This window comes from Aspergillus tanneri (genome assembly GCF_003426965.1).
Source record: "Aspergillus tanneri strain NIH1004 chromosome Unknown AapTan_6_pilon_pilon_pilon, whole genome shotgun sequence".
Taxonomy (NCBI): Eukaryota; Fungi; Ascomycota; class Eurotiomycetes; order Eurotiales; family Aspergillaceae; genus Aspergillus; species Aspergillus tanneri.
The window spans coordinates 14,882-34,954 of record NW_022984633.1 but is presented as its reverse complement, the minus strand read 5'-3'; the positions used below and the strand labels follow the sequence as shown (position 1 = coordinate 34,954).

General features: G+C 52.8%; 2 protein-coding genes across 2 annotated transcripts in view; one reads left to right on the top strand and one right to left on the bottom strand.

The window, feature by feature from the left end:
• ATNIH1004_008076 (Nonribosomal peptide synthetases (NRPS)) overlaps positions 1–12,329 on the bottom strand; it is a gene marked incomplete at both ends in the record, with an annotated part of 29,547 nt that extends 17,218 nt beyond the window's left edge. The window contains 3 exons of the mRNA XM_033572689.1: positions 17–9,622; positions 9,662–10,790; positions 10,845–12,329. Of these exons, the coding sequence (XP_033423241.1) occupies positions 17–9,622; positions 9,662–10,790; positions 10,845–12,329 (12,220 nt within the window). The remainder of the gene's footprint in view (positions 1–16; positions 9,623–9,661; positions 10,791–10,844) is intronic.
• Positions 12,330–13,559: 1,230 nt separating this feature from the next.
• ATNIH1004_008075 (uncharacterized protein) lies at positions 13,560–18,574 on the top strand (the record flags this gene model as incomplete). The annotated part of the gene is made up of 13 exons (XM_033572688.1): positions 13,560–13,775; positions 13,866–14,385; positions 14,447–14,691; positions 14,721–15,000; positions 15,057–15,967; positions 16,017–16,179; positions 16,232–16,558; positions 16,624–16,819; positions 16,879–16,929; positions 16,992–17,663; positions 17,731–17,814; positions 17,880–18,260; positions 18,334–18,574. 13 exons carry the CDS (start codon positions 13,560–13,562, stop codon positions 18,572–18,574), a joined length of 4,287 nt encoding a protein of 1,428 aa, XP_033423240.1.
• Between the last annotated feature and the right edge of the window lie 1,499 nt (positions 18,575–20,073).

Here is a 20,073-nt window from a genome sequence, read left to right as displayed (position 1 = left end):
GAAGGAATACAAATACAGGCCCCAAACGCAAGACTCGTCATGATTTCCTGGATAGCGACATCGAAGGTATAGGCAGCGAATTGTGACAGCCGGTCGTCGGATTGAATGCCAAATGCGCGGCCATGGGCAAGGATACTTGTTGCAAGAGCCCTGTGTTCAAGAACAACACCCTTAGGCATGCCGGTGCTGCCAGAGGTATAGATGACCCAGGCCACGTTCTCAGGCCGTACGGATATGCAGGGCTCGCCGGACGGTATCGGGATCGCCGGGGACACACAGAAGAAAGAATCGTCCGCGAGTAGCTGTGTATCCAGCGCCCCCAGCCGCTGTTCCTGACCACGGTCAACCAGGATGAGCCGCATGGCCGTGTCTTTGACGATGCCCTCAATGCGAGCTAGGGGATGTTGTACACCGAGGGGAACGACAGCGCCACCGGCGCGGAGGATGGCTAACATGGCCACCACCGCCCACTTGGATTTGTCCATGCACAGTCCGACCATTGTCTCCGGCCTGACACCTCGCTCTACCAGATGATAACCTAGCCGGCGGCTGTAATCATCTAGCTCCTTGTATGTGATCTCTCCGTCCCACGAGCTGATAGCCACTGCGGACGGCTGCACGGCCATCTTGTCAAGTACAAGGTCGTGAACACAGCGCTCTACCCGTGGCGGAACTGTTGAGTTCCATCTGCTCAACTGCACGCCGTCCTCCCTCGATAGTAGTTGCAGCTGTCCTAGGGGCCGTTCAGTCTCTGCATTTTGTGCTAGCTGCTGGACAATATGGTCAAACTGTGCTAGTAGGCGATGCGCATTATCAACCGGAAGGACTTCGCGGTCATAGCGTAGTTCGACCCTAACTGCATTTGCCTCTGCTGCCATCGTGCACTCGACGGTGAGTGAATATGCGTCAAAGGCATCAGCAGAGCTTTCTGTATGATCTCTCATCGGTAAGGTTGACTCGCTCTTCTCGGCAGGCTGAACAACAAAGCTATGACCTGGGTCGAACTCCGGTCCCAGGCTAGAGACCATGCGTCTAATGTTCTGGAGACCGGTATGTTCATACGGGATCATTTCAGTTGCCCGCTTATGTATGGTGGTAAGGAACTCCCGTACAGACTGAGTTGGCGAAGCAGAAACGCGGAAGGGAACAGAAGTAACAGTCGGTGCCACCAGGGCAGTGATGCCCTCAACAGCCGCCATACGGCCGGATAGAACAACGCTGATAACTGATTCATCGGAGCCGGTGTTGGCGGCTACCAGGAGCCCCCAGGCGGCTCGCAACAGCGTCGCCGTGGTCCCATCACCTGGGCTGTTGGGAATGTCGACCTGTTGCTGGATCACATCTCTCGGGTTGACGACGTGCTGCGGAGAGGGCAAGGCTGGATATTGAGCCCAGTTGGCGCCTTCAAGCTGCCGCTGCCAGAATGCTGCGGCCTGTTCCTTGTCCTGCCGGGCCAAGTAGGCAATAAATCGAGAGACGGGCACTGAGGTCGAAGGAGCCTCATCTCTTAGCAGCTGTTCCACGAGTTTTGACATTTCCACCAAGCTCCATCCGTCAAAAACACTGTGATGTGCCGTCCAGACAAAGTACCAACAATCTCCGTCCATCAAGATCGCCGCACGACTGAGCGCGCCGCCGTACGTGATAGGCGTAGTTTTATCAGCTTCGAGATACTCCTGGAGTGACATCCAGTTCTGCCAGGTCGGCTGTTCCCTGACCACCACCTGTAGCGCGTCGGTGAACGCGGAAGGGATGATACGTGTCCGTAATATAGGCAGGGCTTCCACCAACCTCGCCCAGGCAGCCTTCAGCTTCTGAATTAACAGGTCGGACTCTAGGCTAAATACACGTTGGACAACATAGGCCTCGGGACGTTGGGCGGAAATCGCCATCAATCCGGCCTGCAAGGGGCTGCATGGATAGACATCTTCGATATCGTCAATGGCTACGCCACAATACGCAGCAACATCGGTCAACAGTCGTACTCGCTCGACTTCAGGATTATCGGTGTGGACAAGCTCTGGCCAGAGACTTAGCGGGGCTGGATCTTCGTCCGCCGGGCCAGTGTCTTCGACTTGTTTCTCTTCTATAGCGGCTGCCATATCAGCCAGACAGGGCCATTGGAAGATGTCAGCCACGGATAGAGGAATCTTCTCAGCTCGGGCTGCGGCCGTTAGCTTCATAGCCACCACAGAGTCTCCACCAAGGCGGAAGAAGGAGTCATTAATCCCAACTGATTTGGGGTCCAACACGAGTGCCGTGGCCCAGAGGTTCTGTAGCCTCTGTTCCATAGCAGTGGTTGGCGCCTGCTTTGAGCCTGACGAGCAGGAAACGCTGCTCAGCGACTCGCGGGACATCAGGCGCAGCTGATCCCGCACGGCGCGGCGGTCCAGCTTGCCAGACGCGTTGACCGGGATACTCAGAGCTAATAGGAACACCGCGGGGACCATGTAAGCCGGCAGCATCTTCCCGAGGTCGGCTTCCATTTTTTCAACATCCTTCCGCGCGGCTTCGGTAATCTCTGCGCCATCGTATAGCTTCAACACTCCGGGGCTGCTCGGGGCAGACCCAGCCTCAGCATACTCGATCACAGCCACGAGCATGAGTGGTGCATCAAGCGCCTCACCGGCAGGACACACCACATCTACCATGGCTTGATGTCCATGCGGGAGCAGACGATTGATCTGGTTCTCTATCTCACCGATTTCCACCCGCTGGCCACGGATCTTGACCTGCGTGTCCATTCGGCCGACGTAAGATAGGGAGCCGTCCGCATTCTGCTGCACGATGTCTCCTGAGCGGTACATTCGTCGGCCAGAGCTGAGACCCAACTCTTCGACAAATGCTGGATCCTTGATAAAAGAGGCGGCGGTCTTGTCGGGGTTATTCAGGTACCCGCGTGCTAGCAATGGACCTTCAATCAGGAGCTCGCCCGGCACGCCGATAGGACAGAGACAATTGTGATTTCGAGGATATACAACCCAGAAGGCCCCTGCTAGAGGCTTTCCAACATTCTTGGCATCCGTGGTTCCACTCAAAATGTTGGCCGCACAAACAATGGCGCATTCGGACGGACCATATGAGTTGATAAGTTGGACACTACTACTCCATTTGTCGACAAGCTGCGGTTCCATTGCCTCACCACCGAGAGCAAGCTTTGTGACAGCCGGCACCTGGTCAGGGGAGAGTAATTTGAGGGCTGTTGGCGTCAACTCGACGTAGTTGGCATTGGTTCTTTGAAAACAACCAGCCAAATCATTCATACGGTCTTCCTCAGACATTAGACACACACAGCCACCACTAGCCAGTGTGCAGAAGATGTCGGTAATGCAAACATCGAAGGTGAATGCCGCAAATTGGAGAGTCCGAGATTCCGTTGTCAGAGAGAGGAACCGAGCATTAGCCAACACTGCAGTAGCGAGTGCACCATGTTCAAGGACAACGCCTTGAGGCTGGCCAGTACTCCCAGAAGTGTACTGTACCCAGGCCACATTGCCAGCTGTGACTGTGGAACACGCGTCATATGCCGTAGCAGGGAGTGATTTGTGGAGGGTGGCATCGACGGTGATGGTAGCTGGCAATGCAGAGCCTAGTCGACTTTGCTGCGATGGGTCAACCAGGACTAGGCACATAGCTGTGTCTTTCACGATTCGTTCGATGCGCGCTAGGGGATATTGCACCCCAAGAGGAACGACAGCGCCACCGGCGCGGAGGATGGCTAACATGGCCACCACCGCCCACTTGGATTTGTCCATGCACAGGCCGACCATCACCTCCGGCCCTACACCTCGATCAACCAAGTGGCAGGCCAGCCGGCGGCTGGAGTCGTCCAACTCGCCGTATGTCACCTCTCCGTCCCAAGCGCTGAGAGCCACCGCGGAAGGCCGGTCAAGCATGTTTTCACGCACAAGGTCGTGGAGGCAGCGCTCACTGCGTGGAGGTACGACAGAGTTCCACTGTCTCAACTGTGCCCTGTCCTCCTCCGGTAACAGTTTGAGAGCCCCGAGCGGCAGCTCTACATCCGCATGGCGTGTTAGCTGCTCAGCAATGTGGCTGAATTGAGCAAGCAGGCGTTGCGCAGCATTAACCGGGACAACTTCGCGGTCAAAGGACAGCTCAACTGTAACCTCACTTGTCCCGCCCACGGTGCACTCGATGTTCAGCGCGTAGGCGTCAAAGGCGTCCATAGAAGTAGCTTCATCATCGACGTCCATACCTATATCGAACATCGGTCTGGCTGATTCGCTCTCTCCGGCTGGCTGAACTAAAAAGATGTGGCCGGGGTCGAATTCTGGCCCAAGGTCAGGGGCCATGCGCCGGATGTTTTGAAGACCAGTGTGCTCATATGGGATCATCTCGGTGGCCTGTTCCTGTACATCAGAAAGGAAACCGCGTGTGGTCTGTTGCCTCCAAGCGGATACGCGGAAGGGCACTGAGGTGATAGTCGGGGCTATGAGGTCTGTAATACCATCAACGGCTGCCATACGACCGGAGAGCACGACATTGATGACTGCTTCCTCGGCGCCGGTGTTGGCGGTGACCAAGAGGGCCCAGGCAGCACGCAATACTGTGGACATTGTCGCAGCTCCCGGAATCAGAGAGACGTGCAGCTGGCAGCTTAGTTTATCGCGAGGGTTAACTTTGTGTTGCGCGGATGGCAAGGCTGGATAGGACGTCCAGTTAACGCCTTGGAAGTGATTCTTCCAAAATGCCACCTTCTGTTTCTCATCCTGACGAGCCAGATAGGCGATGAACCGTGACACTGGTACCGGGGCAGATGGTAGCGCCTCACCCCTCAGGAGCTGCCCAAACATGTCTATCATTTTCGACTTGCTCCACCCATCGTAGATACTGTGATGTGATGTCCACACGAAGGTGCGGCTCCCATTGTCTTCGCTCTCTATGATGGCGGTGCGACTGAGCTCGCCGCCATATGTAATAGCATTGGCTCTATCCATAGCAAGATAGTCTTCAAGTGATGCCCTGTGATACCAGACTGGCTGCTCCTGTACCACGACCTGTAGCGCGTCAGCCTGGACAGAGGGAATAATACGCGTCCGCAAGATAGGCAGGGCTTCGACCATCTGGTTCCAGGCGGCTTTGAGCCGTTCAGTTGAGAGGTTGGCATGTAGTTGGAAGACGCGCTGGATAACATAGGCCTTGGGATGCTGAGCGGTAATCGCCATCAGCCCGGCCTGTAACGGGCTGCATGGATAGACATCCTCAATTTTGTCAGGAGAAATACCACATTGCACGGCAATATCTGCTAACAAGCGGTCACGTTCTGCATCGGTATTGCCGGTTTGGGCGAGCTCTGGCCACAGACTAAACGGAAGAGGATCTGCTTCGATAGGGCCATTGCCTTCATGATGTTCTTCCAAAGCTGCTGCCATATCCTCGAGACGGGGCAGGCGGAAGACATCGGCCACGGAGAGGAGAATATTCTCAGCACGTGCTGCTGCTGCCAACTTCATGGCCACCACCGAATCTCCACCAAGACGGAAAAAGGAGTCGTTGATGCCTACTGTATCAGGTGAAAGTGACAAAGCCGCGGCCCAGAGGCTCTGCAGCCTTTGTTCCATAGCAGTTTTTGGAGCCTGCTTTGTGGTGGTAGAGCAGGAATAGCTGCTTAGCAACTCGCGGGACATCTTGCACATCTCTTCCCGTACAGTCCGGCGATCCAACTTGCCAGAAAGATTTAACGGGATATTCGGAGTAAGCAAAAATATTGAGGGTATCATGTATAATGGTAGGACCTGCGTGAGGTCGATGTACAGTTTGTCGAGGGCCTTACGTGTGGCTTCAGTAATCATTGCGGGATTGTATATATCCAGCGCTCCGCAACTACTCAGGGCAGGCCCAGCCTCAGCATACTCGATGACAGCCACCAATATCAATATGCTATCATGAGCCTCACTGGCTGGCTGAATCACATCGACAATAGCCTTGCGTGCGTCTGGAAGCAAGCACACAATCTGGCTCTCTATCTCTCCAATCTCAACTCGTTGGCCGCGGATCTTGACTTGTGTATCTCGTCGTCCGATGTAGGTCAGCGATCCATCCGCATTCTGTTGCACTATATCGCCAGTGCGGTACATCCGCCGGCCGGGGCCTACTAGGCCCAACTGTTCCGTAAATGCCGGGTTTTTGATAAAGGCGGCGGCAGTCTTGACAGGGTCATTGAGGTAGCCCCGTGCTAATAGCGGGCCTTCGATGAGCAGCTCGCCTGGTGTGCCAAGGGGCATCAGTCGGCCGATGTTGTCCGGGTCAGCTACCCAGGCACCCCCTGCGATGGGCTGTCCAACGTTTGCTGCAACTGCAGGATCCAGTATAGGCGGGCTGCAATGGAACACGATGGATGCTTCAGCAGGGCCATAACCATTGATTACTGTAGCATCCTTATTCCACCTCTCCACAACACCTGTATCAACAGCCTCTCCAATAAGCACCAGAGTCTTTAGTGTAGGGACTAGCTTTGGATCTAAAAGGCGAGCGACTGTAGGTGTCACATTGGCATAGGTCACCCGGAAATCGCTAGCTGCCTGATTGAGCCTCGAGAGACGATCATCTTCAGAGATCGAGCAAATACAGCCACCAAAAGCAAGGGTTGCCATGACATCGGAGATACTAACATCGAAAGTGAAAGCAGCAAACTGGAGCGTGCGTGTTGAGGGAGAGAGTCCCCAGAGCGGTGCATGTACAAGAATACTCGTTGCAATAGCCCCATGTTCAAGGATAATACCCTTAGGCGTGCCAGTGCTGCCAGAGGTATAGATAACCCATGCCACATTTTCTGGTCGTACAGCCGTGAACGGCTTGGTGGATGTTATCGCTAGGGTCGATAGACCCGTGTCGAAGAAACAGTCAACGGGAAGCAGCTGCGTATGGGAGGATAGCGCATCTAAACGTTGTTCATGGTGGCGGTCGACCAGTACAATCGGCGCGGCTGTATCTTTCAGGATGCCCTCAACACGAGCCAGCGGATGCTGCACCCCAAGAGGCACTATAGCGCCACCAGCGCGTAGGATGGCTAGCATCGCCACGATTGTCCACTTCGACTTATCCATGCACAGCCCAACTATCACCTCAGGGCCTACACCGCAGCCGGCCAGATGCTGAGCTAGCTGATAGCTTGCAATATCCAGCTCGCTATATGTCATCTCGCCGTCCCACGAACTGATAGCTGGCGCTGCTGGTTGGGCGGCCATCTGGTCCTGCACCAGTTCATGGATGCAGCGATCAACCCTTGGTGGTACTCTTGAGTTCCACTGGGACAATTGCACAGCATCGTCCGCAGATAGTACTTGCATCTGTCCAAGCAACTGCTCCGTCTCGGCATTGTCTGCTAGCTGCTGCACAATGTGGGCGAACTGGGCAAGAAGACGCTGGGCGGCATCGACGGGGAGGACTTCGCGATCATACCGCATCTCAACTCTTACGCCACTGCTCCCCTGGCCCACTGTGCATTCGATATTGAGTGGATGGGAGTAAAACGCGTCCGCAGTGGTAAGCTCCCTCGTGAATAGCTTGTTATACATTGGTGGCGACGACTCGCTTTCCTCGGCCAGTTGGACAACAAATATGTGGCCAGGGTCGAATTCTGGGCCAAGGCCGGGAACCATACGACGGATATTCTGAAGACCAGTATGCTCGAATGGGATCATCTGGGTGGTTTGCTCCTGTATAGCACCAAGGAAACCACGCACAGTCTGGTCCCTCCATGCAGATACACGGAAGGGCACTGACGTGATAGTCGGTGCTATGATATCTGTGATGCCATCAACGTGGGCCATGCGGCCAGAGAGCACGACGTTGATAATAGCTTCATCGGCGCCAATGTGAGCCGCGACGAGGAAGGCCCACGCGGCGCGCAGCAGTGTCGGGGTTGTTACAGCACCTGCTGTCCGTGGAATGCTGATCTGTCGGTTCAGCAGGTCTTTGGGCACGACCTTATGGTGCAGGGACGGCAACGCCGGGAAATGAGCCCAGTTGGCGCCTTCAAGGTGGTTCTTCCAGAAAGTCGCCGTCTGTTGCTGATCCTGCTGGGACAAATAGGCAATGAAGCGTGACACAGGCACTGGGGCTGGAACCGCTTCACCTCGCAATAGCTGCACAAGCATTTCCATCATCTTAGCCATGCTCCAGCCGTCGTAGATGCTGTGGTGTGTCGTCCACACGAAGAACCGATTTGTCCTATCTTCGCTCTCGACAATGGCAGTACGACTCAAAACGCCGCCATATGTAATAGGGGTAGCTTTATCTGCAGTAAGATAGTCCTCGAGTGACACCGAATCCTGCCATATCGGCTGCTGCTCCCGGACCACCACTTGTAATGCGTCAGCTTGTACTGAGGGGATAATGCGCGTGCGTAAAATAGGCAGGGCTTCTACCAGCCTCGCCCAGGCTGTCTTCAGCTTCTGAGTAGAAAGATCGGTCTCCAGACTGAATACACGCTGAATAATATAGGCCTGAGGATGCTGTGCGGTAATTGCCATCAGTCCGGCCTGCAATGGGCTGCATGGATAGACGTCTTCGATCTGGCTAGTGGTTATGCCACACTGCGTGGCAACATCTGCCAGTAGTCGTGCCCGGTCTGTATCCGAGATATCAGCCTGGGCGAGCTCCGGCCATAAGCTCAGCGGGGCCGGGTCTTCGTGCGCCACGCCATTTGTTGCATGACCATTCATGAGGTAGTATTTCTCTTCCATAACGGCTGCTATATCCACCAGATGCGGCCATTGAAAGATGTCAGCCACGGATAGAGGAAGCTTCTCAGCGCGGGCCGCTGCCGTCAGCTTCATAGCTACCACCGAGTCTCCTCCAAGACGGAAGAAGGAATCGTTAATTCCTACTTGGTCAGGGGAAAGCGATAAAACTGCAGCCCACAAACGCTGCAGCTTATATTCCATAGCAGTAGTTGGAGCCTGCTTTGTGATTGTCGAATAGGAAAAGCTCCTTAACGCCTCGCGGGACATGAGGCGCAACTGGTCTTGCATGGCACGGCGGTCCAGCTTGCCCGATGTATTCACCGGAATATTCGGGGCAAGTAAAAATGCTGTCGGCACCATGTATGCTGGTAAAACCTGCCCGAGCTCGGTATCCAATTTCTTGATAGCCTCGCGTGCGGCTTTGGTGATTGTTACGGGGTCGTATAGTTCCAGCTCTCCTCCACTGCTGGACCATCCAGCCTCAGGATATTCAATAACGGCCACCAACATTAGTACCCCATCATGCGCCTCATCGGCCGGCCGGACGACATCGACAATAGCTTCGCGTGCATCAGGGAGCAGACGAACAATCTGACTCTCGATCTCTCCAATTTCAACCCGCTGACCCCGGATCTTGACCTGTGTGTCGCGACGGCCGAGGTATGTCAGGGAGCCGTCGGGATGCTGTTGTACCAAATCACCGGTACGGTACATCCGCCGGCCAGGGCTTAGACCCAGCTCTTCCACAAACGCTGGATCGGTCACAAACGCGGCCGCTGTCTTGTCCGGATCGTTGAGGTACCCGCGCGCCAACAGCGGGCCTTCGATTAAGAGCTCGCCTGGTGCGCCGACTGGAACCAGTTCCGCGATGTTCGCTGGGTTAACCACCCAGAATGCGCCGGCAAGCGGCGTTCCTATGTTATTAGCCTCTGAACTATCCCTGACTTTCTTACCTGTTGTCCATATAGAGCTCTCCGAGGGGCCGTAAGCATTCACAACAGTGGCCTGTTGCATCCATTGAGAGACAACCTTTAGTTGGAGGGCTTCGCCAGTCAAAATAAGCGTTCGGATTGTCGGCGTGTCTTGCGGCTGGACCAGCGCTGCTACTGTTGAGGTCAATGTAGCCACAGTGACATTTGCTTTTGACAGGAAGGTCGTGAGGCGACTTATGCGATCATGTTCGGATGGAACACAGATACATGCGCCGATCGAGAGGGGCGTCATGATTTCTGCAATAGAAACATCAAAGGTGTACGCCGCAAACTGCGACAGGCGGTCGTGAGGCTGTACACCAATCGCAGGTCCGTGGGCAAGGATGCTTGTCGCGATGGCCCTATGCTCAAGCACAACACCCTTGGGTTTCCCGGTGCTACCGGAGGTGTACATCACCCAGGCCGCGTTCTTGGGCCGTACGGATAGGCAGGGCTCGGTGGACGGTGTCAGGGTCGCCGGGGCCGTATCGAAGAAAGAGTCAACTGCAAGCAGCTGCGTATGCGCCTCCAGCGCCACCAGCCGCCGCTGGTGAGTGCGGTCGACCAGTACGATCGGCGCGGCTGTATCTTTCAGGATGCCCTCAACACGAGCTAGCGGATGCTGCACCCCAAGAGGCACCACGGCGCCACCAGCACGGAGGATAGCCAGCATGGACACCACTCCTAACTTCGACTTATCCATGCACAGCCCAACCATCACCTCCGGACCGACGCCTCGCTCAACCAGATGGTAGGCCAGCCGGCGGCTGTTCTCATCTAGCTCGCCGTACGTCATCTCGCCGTCCCAAGCGCTAATGGCCTGTGCCCTTGGCTGGGCGGCCATCTTGTCCCGGACAAGGTCGTGAACACAGCGTTCCAGGCGTGGCGGTATGGCGGAATTCCACCTCGAAATTGCAAGGCGGTCTTCGATGCCATGGCTTGGAAAGTCGCGGATGTACATGCTGCTCGCTCCTTCTAATAAAAATGCGACTGCGTCTTGGAATGCCGTCATCTGGGCCTTTGCAACAGGCCAGGCTACCCTAGAAGCCCAGTACTCGAGACTCAAGTCGATCCGTTCTTCACTGAATCTCACATTGGCGGATATATCATACTATTATTTCGTCAGTACAGCCAGTATTGACTCAGCAAAAGTAGAGCTCCTCACGTCTGTTGCGCTTGTCCTCGCATCTAGGGTCATGGATGTTCCTTCTGTGAACATATGCGTGTTTGTTGCTTCTCGCTCAATTGAGAGCAGCGTGTTTCCGAGCCGCTTCAACGACCGCGTTTTTGCCACGGCCAGATCGGCTATGGGAATGTTCTGAAATGGTAGGCCGTCGTGCCAGTCTCGTTTCGCCAAAGACAGTGCATCAGCCGCACTGGTCTCAGGGGTCAATTTGAGACAGCATGGTAATGTGTTTAGGAAGGGTCCCACGGTCCCGTCGGCGCCCTCGAGATCGCAGTTACGCCCAGAGACTATGTATGAGAACGTGATGGTATCTGATAGGACGATGCGTCGAATGGCAAGCGCCCAGGCGATTTGGAACAGGTTTGCCGGAGTAATCATCATCTGACTGCAGACGGCGCGAAGCTTCCTGTGCGGTAGTGGCATAGAACAACGGGCTGTCTTCAGGTGGTGCAATTGAGGATTGCTGGCGATAAGAGGCAAATGAGACTCGCTGGCGTTGTTTAGGTAGGATGTCCAGTATTCAACGCCTGCAGACGCATCCCGTGTGTTCAAGGCAGCTTGCTGGTGAGATGCAAAACTCGTATATGGAAGCGCGTTCTCCGAGAAGTACGCAGCTCGTAGATAGCTGGCACGAAGGTCGTGCAACAAGATTCTACCAGAGTGTCCATCCACCAGGGCATGCGAAATTTCCAGGTCAAGTCGAAGCTCATTGGCACTGACCTCATAGGCACAAAGACGCAACGGAGTTTCAAACTTGCGCGTAGTAAAGGGCGGGACGGCACGAACATCCTTTGTCGAGGAGCATATTATAACACGGGGTGGCATAGTATTAGGCTTGAGGACAAGTTGGTCAAATTTGCCAGGTCGGTCATTGCTCTCGATAAATGTCGTCCTCAGGATTGCATGGCGTTTGACAATGTCTCTCCATGCCTCGACAACCCTCTCCGTTGCAGGTCGCCGACCATCGGCAGAGGTTGAAAGCAGCCTCATGGAAACTTGGCTGATATAGGAAGTAGGGTTGATAGCCTGGCTGACAAAGAAGCCTTCTTGCACGGCGGAGCAAGGCGCAATAGATTCGATATCACTAATGGCTATACTGTGCGTTTTCAAGTCCGCGACCAGGTCGTCCAGCGCGGAATCTTGCCAATTGACAAGAGGAAAACCGATGTCTCCATTTGAGTGGCCATTGACTCCGTTAACAGCTCCCGCATTCTTTCGATCTATCTCTTCAGCGAGTGCACCCAAGGTCTCGGCCGTCAACAGCTCTGTCATGTCCACGTGAATACCTGCATCGCGGCATTTGGCGATGAAATCGATTGCTAGGATAGAGTCGCCACCGAGTAATATGAAGGACTTGTTCCAATCCAGCGAGTCGACGTCGATATCGATAACATGAGCTGCAGCCTTGCCAAGTGCGAGCTTCGATGGCTGAAAGCGCGCTTTAACACTGTCGGAATTGTCCATGTTTGATGAGGGCGGTGGTATCAGTAACGAATTCGGACTGACAAGGGTATCAAGGTCAAGGAGTGTTGTAGCCTCGTCGTCAAGCGACATACCGATAGTATAGATGGTTCCAGAGACAGAGAAAAGAAAGATAGTTTGAGATGTACCAGCGGGTATGTCTCACTTGGATCAACTAGAAAGAGACGCTCCACTGCCAGGCTGACAGTGCTAACCATGCAATGGCAATAGCCAACTTCCCTGCGTAAATTGAGTAAAGTGGACCTCAACCACAAAGTCCAGGCGTTATTATCAACTTGTCAATAAACAGACCCCGATAAAACCCGGTGAAAATACGTCTGCTTACTGCCGTTATTCAGCCAGCCCTTGTTGATATTCATCCGCTTTGTTAGTCTGAATTTCACTAGCATGATCATTCTCAACTAAAGAGGATCCTGTCAATTACTTGCTCATTGTGTCTCATTGGAACCCGATCAAATATTTTAGCTACAGAATATGAGGCCTATATCATACTGACTTCCCTGTCTCGTGCACGTGCCAAGATCTTTAAAAGCCCAGGCCCTGAGCCACGCGGGAATGGGACTAGGTACAAATGAAGCACTGATATTCACCTTCACTACTATGGAGTACATAGACAGCTGGGCAACGATATTCTCCATGTTCCGCTATCCACCTTATACGTCCAGCTTACTGCATGCACGACAAGTTGAGTCTCATCAACGCATCAACGCGAAAAATCATAATATTTTAGTTTCAATTGTAAGCCCAAGAAATTGGCCATGAGCTCAATCGAAAGACTCTGGAAAGAGAAAAAGGTAGAAAGGCTAAAGGGAAGAGATCGGTGTGCTCTGCGTGGATTGTCGGCAGTGTGGTGCACCTGGACATAAGTGTAAATACACACTCCTAAACAGGCTTAGTTTCACAGGGAATATCGTTGCTAGGATAGTTAATAACTAGTTACCATTAGTTTAGCATTTGCGGTGCACGGGGATAACCGGGACGGTGGGGATTAATGTCAATAACGTGGCTGGTACACGTCAATAACGGCAGGGTAAATAATTTCAAGCAGGCACCGGTATATTACGAAACTGACAAGGTTATCTATACCGTAGCGAGTCAAGTTACCTGATGCCTAGTTGGATTTTAGTCTTGCCATTTCTCTTCGACTCTTCCACTCCAAGCGCAGGTGCCCTCGTAACACCTCACGCTCTGCCGTTCTGAACAGCCCTGAAGATGCGCGGGGAGTGTGCACGCGTGGACGAAGATGTCTTTGGCCCCGTGGTTGAAGGCTGCCTGGACGACTTCGACTTCACGTTGCTGTTCGAAGAGACGATCCTATTCGTGCTCCCCGCCTCGTGTCTGCTACTGCTGGCACTTGCATGGCGGGCACCTAAGCTTATCCGCGCCAATGTCGTCGTACGCTCATCTCTCCTAGGGTTCTTCAAGTTGGTAAGTTTTATGTTGCATCAAAGTGCAATTCGGGCAACCTCCTCCCCCAAACTAAGGAGGGAATCCCGAAACTTACGACTCAGGCGACAGATTATTTATCCTCTTATTTTCATCTCACAAGTACTCTTCCTTGCCTTTGTCTGCAAGAATACTTCGGCCAACACTCGAGCCACGATCCCCGTTACCGCAATTGGGCTGCTCGCGATCGTCGTCATGGGCGCCCTGTCATACCTAGAACATCGCAGATCTCCTCGTACCTCGTCACTCCTCACGTTGTATCTCCTTGCCGCTGCGCCGTTGAATGCGGCTCGCGCCCGCACTCTGTGGTACATGCCGAGTTCGGATGGCGTCGTTATAAGTTTTACTGTTACTGTGGTCCTGATGGTGATCGCTCTTGGACTAGAATTGGCACCAAAGGATGCGCTCATGAGGGAAGAGGTCGTCGGAAAGCCTTCTCCTGAAGAGAGGCGCGGCATTGTAGAACGTTCGTTACTCACTTGGATTGCACCGGTTTTTGCATATGGTTACCGGAACACTTTCACATCCGCGACGATGCCTTCGGTCGATCCCAGGTTGACTACGTGCAGACTAAAAGAAACTGCCATCACTGGTATAAACCTCCCCAAGAATTTGGCAAATAGGTGTAACAGCAAGTTGAATATTCTGCACAGATCTTGACCAACCACTGTTTTACAGTCTTGTCCAACTCCACTGGCGAGACCTGCTCAGTCCGATACTCCCACGCGCTTGCTTTCTAGGCTTGACCCTAGCACAAGCCTTTCTTGTCGAGACAGCCACGGCGTCGGTCTCCAATCCTAAGGCTACTCAACAGTCCCAGAACGCGCTGGTTGGTGCCTATGTGTTGGTCTACCTTGGCATAGCAGTCAGTCGCTCCCTGCCGTTCATAGACCCAGAGGTGCGTCCTTTCTAACTCTGGTTTGACAGGTAACATACTGTCTTTATCGCCAGAATGCCGTGCGGGCTGCCGTTGCCATGCGAGCCAGCCTTACAGACTTTGTATTCCAACGCCTTTCGCACCTAGACTCTGCGATCGAGCTGGCCGGCTCAGCTACGACCTTGGTCAGTGCAGACATTGAGCGTATTCAGTTCGGTTTTCGCGAAATCCACGAAATCTGGGCCAACATCATCACTACGGCGATATCACTGTTCCTGATTGAGCGTTCCATTGGTATTGCCATGGTTACTGCGCTTGGTGTCTCCATTGGTATTATGCTGACCCCGACTTAGGATAAATGGTATGCTGATCTATAATGGGAGCAGTCTGCATGGCTGCTGTATTTCTTGTGTCGCTTGGCGGCAGCAAAGCCCAGAAACACTGGTTCGAAGCTACCGAGACCCGCGTCGTTCAGGTGGTGAAGATTCTGGCCGAGTTCAAGAGTATCAAGATGATGGGTTACACAGCTGGGCTCCTTAGCAGTCTCAACGCCGCAAGGGTTCACGAAGTCCAACGTTCTCAGAGGTTTCGGGCGTTCGTGATTGTGGTAGCCACATTGGCACAAGCCGCCACTGCACTGGTCCCGGCTTTTGGATTCGCCACGTACGTGCTGCTGCACAACTCTGGCGACGGCGAGGTCTTGAGTGCCAGTGTTGCCTTCGGGACATTGACGCTCTTCAACATCCTCACGTCGAGTATAGGGCAACTGATCGATTCAATATTTGGCACGGTGACAGCCGTAGGTTGCATTTCGCGCGTACAAGAACTGTGCACCAAGCACTACAGGTTAGACCCTCGTCAAACAAACAGTCCGGCTGAGCCTCCGCACTCGAGCGTGGTCATGAATCACGCCAGCGCAAAGTACGATGAGGACGGCCACGACGTTATCCAGAAGGCCAGCTTCAAAGTCAAGCCCGGCATGGTCGTTCGCGTGGTAGGCCCAATAGCATCAGGAAAATCCACGCTTCTGAAAATGATACTTGGAGAGGTGCGCTACTGCGCGGGGGAGGTAGCTGTCGGCGACAAAATCATCGGCTATTGCGATCAGAACCCCTGGTTGGATCGTGTTAGCATCCGGGAAAACATTACTGGTCCCGCGCCTTTCGACCCCGAACGATACGCTAACACGATTCGCATATGCGCGCTGGAGGCTGACCTGGAGAGCATCCCCGGGGGAGACGCCTGTCTGTGTGTTGGCAACGGGACCACTGTGAGCGGAGGCCAAAAGACTCGCATTGTTCGTCATCTGGACCGCTGCATGGTGAAGCCAGCTAACAAACCTGTAGGGCTTAGCTCGTGCCATCTACGCACGCCCGCGGATCTTGGTCTTGGATGATTGTCTGAGCGGATTAGATGCCAACACGGAGCATCTCGTGCTTGAGAATCTCGTCGGTGCACGCGGCTTCGTTCAAGAGCATTCCATCACCACTTTCTTGGTCTCGAGTTCACGTGCGTCCAGCCGCTTGTTCGCCAGATATCGTCGCCGCTGACATGAAAATAGGGAAGCCTTTGCCTAGCAGCATCGCAACGCTTTCGCTGGGGCCTGAAGGACCCGTACTAACTGAAAGCGCGTCGTACCAACAGCACGTCGCATCTCCATTGCCCCACGATTCGAACACTGTGCGTGTAGCACGTTCCGGGAGGTTAAGTGAAGACAACAACACAGAAGCGCGACTCTTGGTAGAAGCGAACGGCGATCGCCTTGAAGGGTATGAGAAGTCAGGGGAACTCGCTCTCTACGTCATGTTCGTGAAGGTTGCTGGAAGAATCGGGTTGTTGGTATTCGTCTTCCTGGTTGCCATGTTTGTAGTGGGAATTACTTACCCTCGTGAGTCGCCCCTTATCCGCGACGATGGGATTCGTTCAGGAAGCTGACAGACATCGACATGGCAGAAATCTACTTGCAAACCTGGGTCTCACAGACTCCGGCAGATCAGCACAGTAGTATTGGCACGCTTACGGGCCTCTACTTGGGTTTGAACAGTCTGGCCTTGTGCGCATTCGCGGCAGCCTGCGTACAATTCACACTGGGAATCGCACCACGCATTTCCATCAAATTTCACGCATCGCTAGCCAAAGCGCTGCTTTCGTAAGTTGCCATCACTCCTCCTCGCCGTCTGCTTCGTCCACTGACAGCATCTACTGTAGTGCTCCCCTTTCTTTTCTCGCCACAACCGACAGAGGTTCGATAACCAACAGGTATTACCACCACGTATGTATCAAGTCATAAGCTTGTGATCGCTGACGCATCCCTTGATCAGATTCGCTCAAGACCTTGCCATCATAGATCAAGAAGTTCCCTTGGCCTTTATCGGTACGGTCCTCATCTTCTTGCAGCTGCTGGCTCAATGCGTCACTCTCATCATTGGGTCGCACTATTCGGGAATAGCTATCCCCTTTCTGCTGGTAGTGGTGTATTGCATCCAATCTGTGTATCTGCCGACGTCCTGTCAATTACGGTTGCTGGATCTTGAGGCCAAAGCTCCCATTGTGTCGCTGTTTGTTCGATCTGTCGAAGGCCTCGCGACCATCCGAGCTTTCGGGTGGTTGAGTCATACCCAGATCCAGTCAAGGAGACATATCGTCGCATCTCAAGTACCGTTCTACCTCCTAGCGACCGCGCAGAACATGCTCAGTCTTGTCCTGGATCTCGTGACTGCGGCCCTTGCGATCATCGTCATCTCAATCTCGGTCGGAACGCACGAGGCGGGCCTTGGACTGGCGCTGTTCAGCATAGTGGGATTGGGCACCTCTACCAAACTCTTGATTTCGCAATGGACGGAGCTGGAAACCTCCCTCGGTGCTATGAGGCGCATCAACAACTTTGCTGAAAATACTCCCTCCGAGATCTCGTCCTATAGAAGCACGACGCCGCCCTTCGACTGGCCGAATAAAGGGACGGTAGAGTTCCGCAATGTTTCACTGGCATACAGGTGAGTCTTGCGACACTGGTGGCATCGGTAGAGGCAGAGTATGAGCTGACGCGTTTCAAATTGGCAGTGGTACTATGCCTCCTGTCGTATCTAATCTAACACTCAAGATCCAGCCAGAGTGGAAGGTTGGAATCTGCGGGCGCACTGGCAGGTATGGAAGCTGATCCCCGCTGTCGCTGGGTCGTCTCATCCGTTATGCTAACAATGGCGCTCCAGTGGGAAAAGCACACTCATCTCGTCTATCCTCGGTCTCGTTCACATACAGCAGGGTAGCATAATCATCGACGACAGGAACATCTCTGTCCTCGAACCAGAGTCGCTACGTTCGAGCATAACGGTGGTCCCGCAAAATGCCGTGTTGCTACCCGTGGACGTGCGGACGAATCTGACTCTAGGTGCCGTACAAGTTCCTAGTGACGAAAAGATTATCGCCGTCCTCAAAGAGTACGGCCTGTACGAAAGGTTCCACGAGCGAGACGGCCTCGACACGCTCATCGTTGACGATCTGCTTTCCCACGGAGAGAAGCAGATCTTCTGCATCGTGCGAGCACTCCTTCACAAGAGTCGCTTGGTTCTGCTGGACGAACCTACGAGCAGGTAAGCCCCAGCCCACTGAAGAATCACCGTTCCGCACTTGAGGTAAGAGAACTGACCTTGCAGTCGTATCCAGAGCCGATAGCAGCACTCAGCAAATCATAGACTCTGCTGTGCTAGGAGGCTTCAAGGGCTCGACGGTGCTCTATGTCGCGCACCGTCTCGAGATCTTATCGCAGTTTGACCGCGTCATGGTCATGGACAAAGGCCAGATCGCCGAATTTGGCGACCCGCGCGAGTTGCTGCAGAAGCCCGACTCGCTCTTCGCCAGCACGTTCAGCAAGGCAAACTCACAGATCAGCAGCCCCAAATCGTAGTAGTTGCTACGTTGGTATAGTAGACCCGACAAAGGCTCAATGAGGTCACGCCCGACTTCCGACCGCTCGTAATGTCAAGGATGTAGTAGGAAAACTTCGAGGACGAATACCGCTTTGAACTTGGAAAAAGTTCAACAATATGTCAGCTCGCCGGGGCAATTTATAGACTAGACTCTGAGCGTTATATATGTACTCGTCTACAATGACGACTTCGCCTGATAGACTGCGTCGTTTGGAAGATGTTTCCAACACTTTTGTGAGGTCGATGAACAATGCATGAGACACCGATAGTAGTAGTAGTAGTATTCCTATACCTGTAGCCTGTTGGAAAGCAGGATGCCTAAGGCACCTTCGTATATTCTAGTCCCGCAGCGATCTGATATATCATATTCAGGGGCTAAGGGGCACGTAGACATAAGGAAGCGTTTGTCTACGCTCTCTCTCCTAGATCGCACGATAGTTCTAATATACTATCCAGTCACCGCTATCCTAGCACCTCACAACATAGCTTCTTCGCCGAGATTCTTAACAAGAAGTATATATATAAAAAATACTTATCAATATATTAAGTACTGAATAACTATTCCAATATATAATATATTAAAAATATAGTGTTTATGTACAATTTTATTGTGTCATGTGTAGATAAATATTATATATACATATATATATATATATCCGCGCTATGTAAATCCTCCTATTACAAGATTTTACAGCACGTATTTCCAGCAAACCTTATATTATAATTATATAATAAAATGCTGTTATATAAATTGTAGATTAATTTAGCATATTCTTTGTATATAAAATCTTTTGGTTACTATTTTCTTTATATTATTTATTGTAGTTACTAATAATACTATATTATTGTAATCTCCTTAGTCCGAAAAGTGTAAGACTAGGTTACAGAGTACACCCAATTGCCACGCCACTGCAAAAAGGTCAACTAGACTTGGTAATACCAAGTCTGGCTCCCAATTCACTTATCTACCGTCTCCGCGGTCACACTAAATTAGCTGTGATTGTTGAGAATCTCGGGGAAGAAGCTATGTCGTGAGGTGCTAGGATAGCGGTGACTGGATAGTATACTGAAACTATCGGTGCGATCTAGTATCGCATGGTGAGTATGTTCTTCTATCTAGGAGAGAGAGCGTAGACAAACGCTTCCTTATGTCTACGTGTCCCTTAGCCCCTGAATATGATATATCACATGGCTGCGGGACTAGTATATACGAAGGTGCCTTAGGCATCCTGGTTTTCAACAGTGATTACATTATTGTAAGCCGAAAATTATATACAAAATTAAACAAGTGGTATACAGATAATTAAGCAATTCTGTTGCTTTTTTCACGTCTTTTTATAATTTTTTGCCACTTATTTAAACAACTCCTGGATCTGGCGGATTTGACAACTTGGCATCTTCTCCGTCCACGCACCGTTTACGAGTGGGAATCCTAGCGCTTACTCGCAATCCTAGACCCTTTGCAACCCCACAACCT